The sequence below is a fragment of the Delphinapterus leucas genome, chromosome 1, assembly GCF_059928025.1.
Source record: "Delphinapterus leucas isolate spDelLeu-1000000601 "Yukka" chromosome 1, BTC_Dleu_Yukka2, whole genome shotgun sequence".
Lineage (NCBI taxonomy): Eukaryota > Metazoa > Chordata > Mammalia > Artiodactyla > Monodontidae > Delphinapterus > Delphinapterus leucas.
Genome location: NC_143129.1, coordinates 174,886,166 through 174,893,736, shown reverse-complemented (window position 1 = coordinate 174,893,736; position 7,571 = coordinate 174,886,166). Strand labels below are relative to the sequence as shown.

General features: G+C 57.5%; 1 protein-coding gene across 1 annotated transcript; it reads left to right on the top strand.

Moving 5' to 3' along the window:
• The first annotated feature begins 4,122 nt into the window (after positions 1-4,122).
• Positions 4,123-6,235, top strand: FAM43B (family with sequence similarity 43 member B). Its single transcript, XM_089898181.1, has one exon. The coding sequence runs from the start codon at positions 4,186-4,188 to the stop codon at positions 5,170-5,172; it is 987 nt and encodes a 328-aa protein (XP_089754307.1). The 5' UTR covers positions 4,123-4,185; the 3' UTR covers positions 5,173-6,235.
• The last annotated feature ends 1,336 nt before the right edge of the window (positions 6,236-7,571 follow it).

Below are 7,571 nucleotides of genomic sequence, written 5' to 3'. Positions count from 1 at the left end.
GGGAAATTTATTTCCAATCTAGAACTCTACACCCAGCAGAACCAGCAATCAAAGCTACTGGAATACATGCTCTACCAAAACAAGGAAATAAACCCTATTTGGGAGCGGGGGTGGGGGGGAAGGCAGAAGGCAAGGGAACCAGAAAACAGGATCCAACATAGGAAAGAATCAAAGGAAATTTCCAGGGTGGTAGTAAAACAAGGTCCCAGGACAATGGCTCTACAGGTCTGTAGGGTAAGCAGTCCAGGTTGGAGCCCAGGGAGGACGCCTCAGGAGGGGTGTCTCTAAGAAACACAGAGACCTGAAGGACCACCTGGTTGAACACACCAGGTAGAGGGACATTTTACGGTACCGCTGGACAGTTGGGGGATGAATCATTGATGAGTACATAAGGAAGTTTTTTTTGTTTTGTTTTGTTTTGTTTTTGTTTTTTAATAAGGTGATTAAATACCTCTAGAAAAGTAAAAATGTTGTCCAGTAAGGAAAAATGAAATCATAACACACTTCAAGGCTCAGCTATGAACAATAGTTACATAGTCATAATACTTGAACACTGAATACTGATGCCACAGCAACAAAATGATATAACTAGACTGAGAGGAAGGAAGGGAAAATAATGTGTGGGATGCGGGTAGATGAAAGGGCATTAAATCTTCACCTTCCATAGAAGAGAGGCAATAGATAAAGTTTCAAAAAGTGGAAAATCTGAATTAGGTGTGTTATTTAAAAATAAGGAGGGGGCTTCCCTGGTGGCGCAGTGGTTGAGAGTCCGCCTGCCGATGCAGGGGACACGGGTTCGTGCCCCGGTCCGGAAAGATCCCACATGCCGCCGAGCGGCTAGGCTCGTGAGCCATGGCCGCTGAGCCTGCGCATCCATAGCCTGTGCTCCGCAATAGGAGAGGCCACAACAGTGAGAGGCCCACATACAGAAAAATAAATAAGAAGGCATATGACAGAAGTGCCATCTAAAATGCATGAAAGAGGGGTTGTCTTTGGAAGTGAGACTTGAGACTGGGGAAATGATGGGGTAGGGGACTGATTTTTTAATTACACGTCTACTATAAGGCAGTTATATGACTTTTTCAACTAATACCAGTATAAATATGCTAGAGCTAAAAATTAAATTGAAAAAAGAAAAAAAATCCAACTACATGCCAGTCTATGGAGCAGTGATGTTACTGCTCTGGTACAAAGCTGGGAGCTCCTACCATGGACGGGAGAGAAGGGAAGGAAGACTTAAGGGAGGGGACAGCCTTGAGCTCTGCCTGGATGAATGGGACCAGGCCGGCCTCTCCAGTCTTCCGAATAGAAAGGACAGTGGGAGCTCTAGGGCAGCTGAACCCTTCCAAGGAACAAGTTTAGAGGAAGAGGAGCCGAAGGCAGGACACCAGGCCTGAGGGTGTCAGGAGGAGCCCCTGAAGGGAGGAGTGGCCCAGAGCCAGTGCCAGAGGGAGGAAATCCCTGCAACGGAGGCCAAGGTGAGTTGTCCACAAGGTAACAAAATGGCTAACGATGTCAAATGCTGCTTTGTGGTCCAGAGGACTTGACATGAACACACCCTTGCAGGACTTCCCTGTTGGTCCGGTGGTTAAGACTCTGCACTTCCACTGCAGGGGCACAGGTACCCCTTAGTCAGGGAACTAAGATCCCATATGCTGCATGGCCAAAAATTAAAAACAAACAAACAAACAAAACATACCTTTGCACACTGTGATCTCAACGCAGTCCCGGGTAACCCTCCCCACACCCACCCCCCGCCAGGATATTCCAAAAGCAGTGGGAACAGAACAGAAGCAGGACTAGGTGAGCGAGCCTACACTAGGCTCCCAAGTGCAGCGCCCCTCCCCTTCCTGTTCTCTGAGAGGCAGGAGGCTTAGTTACGGGGTCGAATGCAGGCAATGCTTGGGACACGCTTATACCAAAGAAATGGTCATTTAGCTGAAATTCAAACTTAACTGGGCTTCCCGTGTCATGATACATTAACTCTAGCAACCCCAGGAGGCTACGCCTTCCCAAAAGCTTGGAGATATCTCAGCCTTGCAAGCGGAAACTTTGCTACTGGCTGCTCCCACCAGCCTCCTGATGCTTGTGGGGAAGAGGACCCCGAGGCAGTGAGGTCCAGTGGGTGGATCCTCGTGCCTCTCAGAGCCTGTCCTCTTATGGAGAAATAAGGCCATGGCTATGGCGTGGGGACAGTAGGAGACCTCCATGTCCTTCTGGAGTGATTTTTTTTTTACCACAAGCATGTATTACTTTTATAATCAGCAACAAGCCATAAAGACATTTCCACCTTAAAAATAAAATAAAATGAGGCTGCAGTGGACCAGGTAATCTCTGAGGCCCCCACTGAAGCTAAGATTCTGCAGTTCCAGGTAATTTCCTATTCTTTATTTGCATGTCATTTTAGGAGCACTCAGTGAGGCAGCCTTGTGAGGGGGAGGGTTGCTTTAATCCCCCCACCCCCCCCACCAGGGATTCTGAGCCCAACCGGCTGGCCTGGGGCGAATGTGGCCAGGCTGTCACCACTCTGGGAGGTCACCTGGCTTGGCCTGGCCTAGCCCAAGCCTCTGGGCTCATTCCTGACCTGGAAGACTCCCCGAATGACCTGTTCTGAAGCCACGGAAAGGGCTTGGGTGTTGGCTCTGTAGGAGACTCCTGGGCCCCAATCAGAGCAGTCCTGAGATTCTAGGGAGCTTGTGATTTAACAAATCCTGAAAGGGGCAGATGTGTCCCCATACCCAGGGACAAGTATCTCTTTGCCAGTACACTAGGACCCCTCCCTAGTAAGAGGCCCCACTGGAAGGTCTCAGGGGAGGGTGGAAAACGCCCCATTCATATGCAGCATACGGTGGACTCACAGAAGAGTGAGGGCCCTGTCGTGGGTCACCCGAGCCTGAGTGGAGCCCCAGTTCCACCTCCTGTCAGCCTTGTGACCTTGGGCAAGTCGCTTAACTGAGAGCCTGGGTAGTCCTGCGATAATGACATAATGAATGCAAACCCCCGGAGGTGGCAGCCGGGAGGAGGAGAGGTGATCGCAAACAGTAGTGGTATCTATTTAATCCCGGGAGAGTCAGAGGCTGCCCTTTGGCCAAAGGAGCTTTTGATCTGCAATTCCTACAGACCCAGGACCACTCTGGAAGGTTCCCTACCCTCCGAGAGTGTCCTCCCGGCTTTAGTCCAGGCGAGAGGCACTACCGGCTGCTGGAGCTGTGACTGGTCTCCCAGCTCAGGCGCAGGAGCCTGGCCCACGACCTTGGAAGAACCTGGGAGAAAGCTTCACCAAGCGACAGTACTTTTCCATTGCATTGCTCGGCCGCCTCATCTGGCTTTCTGCTGCGCAGACAAGAGGCAAAGTGAGCCAGGCCGGCCCATCAGGAACCCACCCGAACTCACCCTCAGAGATGCGGGTAGGGATGTGAGGGGCAATGGGAATCCTAGAAAGAGGAGGGGGATACCGAACGCTCCAGGAGGAGCTTAGAGACCACCAGTGAGACCTGAGAAACTTGCGTTGGCAAAGCCCTCTGGTGGATTTCAGGAGATTCCTACCTCCACCCCTTCCCCTCCGACGATAATGATTAAACCCGATCCACCGCGCCTGTGCTGGGTCTCGGGCGAAGAGCACTGCTAGCCTGCGCGGGGGAGGAGAGAGAGGAGGGCGAGAGGAGGGGACAAGAGAGCTAGCGGTCCCGCCCGGTGATGTAGGCAGCCCGGGGAGGTGGAGCCGCGACGCGTGAAGGAGTTCCCACCGCAGTCGCGCTCTCTCGGTCTACCCCTCCGAGCAGCCAGCCGCCAGCCCCGGCTCCGGCGACCTCCCTGCCGCCGCAATTTGGGCGGCGGGGGCCGTGGGATCCCCCCTATTCGTGCCTGAGGGGCGTCTCCTCCCCGCCCAGCCCCTGCCCCTCCTTGCTTCCCGGACGGCTGGAGCGACTCCCGGGGGACGCTGTTCCCGGACGCTCGGCCGCCGCCCGGGCATCTCGGCTGCCAGCCCGGCTGGGCACCGGGCATCTGCGAAGCTAACTAGCCCTGCCTGGCACTGGGCATCTCTGGGCACCGACTGTCTCCGGCGCCGCCCAGCTTCTCGAAAGCCCGGGGCCGCGGGCTTCTGCGCGCCCTCCCTTCCCCCCGGCCGCCGGGCAGGACGCCCGTGAGCTCGCGGCGTCCCCAGCCCCTCTGGCCGCCGCCGCGATGCTGCCCTGGAGACGTAACAAATTCGTGCTAGTGGAGGACGAGGCCAAGTGCAAGGCGAAGAGCCTGAGCCCGGGGCTCGCCTACACGTCGCTGCTCTCCAGCTTCCTGCGCTCCTGCCCGGACCTGCTGCCCGACTGGCCGCTGGAGCGCCTGGGTCGCGTGTTCCGCAGCCGGCGCCAGAAAGTGGAGCTCAACAAGGAGGACCCGACCTACACCGTGTGGTACCTGGGCAACGCCGTCACCCTGCACGCCAAGGGCGACGGCTGCACCGACGACGCCGTGGGCAAGATCTGGGCGCGCTGCGGGCCGGGCGGGGGCACCAAGATGAAGCTGACGCTAGGGCCGCACGGCATCCGCATGCAGCCGTGCGAGCGCAGCGGCTCTGGTGGCTCGGGGGGCCGCAGACCGGCGCACGCCTACCTGCTGCCGCGCATCACCTACTGCACGGCGGACGGGCGCCACCCGCGCGTCTTCGCCTGGGTCTACCGCCACCAGGCGCGCCACAAGGCCGTGGTGCTGCGCTGCCACGCCGTGCTGCTGGCGCGGGCGCACAAGGCGCGCGCCCTCGCCCGCCTGCTCCGCCAGACCGCGCTGGCGGCTTTCAGCGACTTCAAGCGCCTGCAGCGCCAGAGCGACGCGCGCCACGTGCGCCAGCAGCACCTCCTCGCGGGGGGCGCCGCCGCCTCGGTGCCCCGCGCCCCGCTGCGCCGGCTGCTCAACGCCAAGTGCGCCTACCGGCCGCCGGCCGCCGAGCGCGGCCGCGGGGCGCCGCGCCTCAGCAGCATCCAGGAGGAGGACGAGGACCAGGACGAGGAGGCGCAGGAGCTCGAGGAAGGAGCCCCCCAGAGCGAGCGTCCGGAGGTGCTCAGCCTGGCCCGGGAACTGAGGACGTGCAGCCTGCGGGGCGCCCCGGCGCCTCCGCCGCCCTCGCAGCCTCGCCGCTGGAAGGCCGGCCACCGGGAGCGGGCGGGCCAGGCGCGCTGAGAGCCGAAGGGACAGGACTTGCGGCCCCAGACCCGGCCGGCCTGACTTACAGCCTCTAACCCCGGCCCTGCCCGCTACGGCTCCCCCTGGCACCCCGGCCCTTGCCTCCCTCGTGGTCTCTGTTGTCGGCGCGAGCCTCATCCTGGCTCACGGTGACGCCTGACACGCCCTTGTGTTGGGGAACCAGATGGGGGAGCAGCAGAATTCAGTGCTCACCTCTCCCCCGACCTGAGTCTCCCGGAGCCCTCCACTGTGGATTTGCCCCCTACGCTTCCCACCAAGTCTCTTTACCCATAGACCACGCCCTCCCTCCCCAAACATCCTCTCAAGAGAAGGGGGGGAGACGTTTCCAGAAATCCAGGAGGGTGGCCTTGGATCTTGGCCAGGTGGAGGCAGTGGTCCTGCCCTTGACCAAGCTAGCCTTCCTCCCTGGGATGAGACCAACCCTGGGGAGGCATTCTTGTAGGGGGAAGAGTGAGTAGCCCTGGAGAACTGAGGCCAGGCCCAAAGTGGCAACTGAGTCTGCTGCCATACACACAAGGAAGACTTCTCTATACCTGGCCTCTCTACCCCTTGGAGGACTTCTGGGACTTCACTGCTCTGGCTCTGGAGAAGACTGGGATGTTCCCACCAACCCCAACCACAGGCTAGGCCAGGTAACAGCTCTCTGCACCAGATGGCTGTCCAAGCCTGTGCCCTGGCACCTGCCACCCCCCACAGGACTCCTCACCCCCCCCATCTTTCTGCATACCGAAGTGTGTGCTTCCCCCCTAGGTGCCCCACGACCAGGACCAAGACGAGGCCTCCAGAGGAGGGAAGGAGGACCTCTGGCAGTGCTTGAGCACACTGACTACCCAGAAAATGGACACAGGAGGGATGCCCCCAAGTTGAGGCTTGTCAGAGCACGAGGGTCCTGACAGCAGCTGGATTCTCATAGCAGGATGAGGCAGGAGGATGCGGTAACCCAACAGAGAGAGTGGGCCCCTGCCCACGTGTCTCTCAGCAAGGCCACTAAAAGCCCAAAGATCTATGTGTCACCAAATGATCCCTGTAAATAAAGTGTTCCTGCTTTCTCAGCCTGTCACCACTCCTGTGTTGTGTTTGATGCCAGGCCTGCTGGGGGTGAAAAGATTATCATCAGAACCTTAAAGGGCAGGAGAAGACCCCAGGAAGTATCCCCTTTAGCAGCTGGAGCCAACTCTCAGGATAGGGGGGGACGAAGGGGCTGCTGCCAGGAAGCTGTTCCCTTCATGTCGGGAAAGGAGACAGTAGCAGGTGCCTCGCCTGCACGTCACCTGTGCCAAGCCTGGAAGGGGTGTCAGCTGTCTTTCTCGGCGTCCCGCAATGTCTCTCTGCCTGGGCACCAAACACAAGTGTCTCTGGGACATTTGGCGGGGGGGGGCACTGGGCTGGGGCCTTCTCATCAGCCATGTATCTTTGAGAAGATTCATGTGTATGTATGTCAAAGCAGGTGGTATTTGCTGGGTCTCCTCAAGGATGTAAGGGAGAGGGGTGGGCAACCCAATTTGCTTTCAGAGGAGCTGGAGAGATCTGTCCAGACCATTATAACAGCAGGAGTCCTGAGCTTGGATATCTTCTTTATTTCTGTGCTGAGCTGGGCACTGATCCCAGAGTTGTCCAGAGCCCAGACGAGTGGCCTCTGCAATCACCAGCAATCAGGATTGTTCTGTTTCCTGGAGCTGCTGGAACAGAGGGTACCACTGCCGCTTCACCCTGGAGGAACCCAGGCAGGATGGCGGGGGGGGACTCTGAAGGGGAAATCTGGGCTTGACTTCACATGTTTTGGGGGTGACAGGGATGCCCTGCATGTTCATTGCTTCCCTCTTACGCATTGCCAGGGGATTTGTTGGTGTTTCTCCCCATATACAGAAGGAGAGAAGGAAGTGGGAAGATGTCAGCCCCGGTAGAGGAGGATGGGCTGCAAGGCAGCCTCTGGGGTTAGAGACAACCTCACCCAGAAACAAGGTCACAAGCACACCGTCTTTAATCAGATGCTCGCAGCAGGAGTTTACTAAATGCCTGCCTTGGGACAGGCACTAGGCTAGGTCCTAGCGGTCCAGGGGTCCCTTCCCTGTGGCTCTTCTATTCTCAAGTGAAATGCGTATAATTAAAGGAACACTTACAATATAATAATTCACAAGCACGCTCCCAGCCTTAGCCTCTGCTCCTCCACTCTCCTCTGGCAGCCTCCCAAAACATAGACACACACACACACACACACACACACACACACACAACTGCCTCCTTCCTTTCCTTGCTCACAGTATGCTCGCTAGACCTGGAGTTAGAAGACCAGAGTGAAGGGACTGTCCCTGCCTCCTTACCAGCTGTATGATGTTGGGCAACTCACTCAGCCTCTCTGAGCCTCACCTTTATCA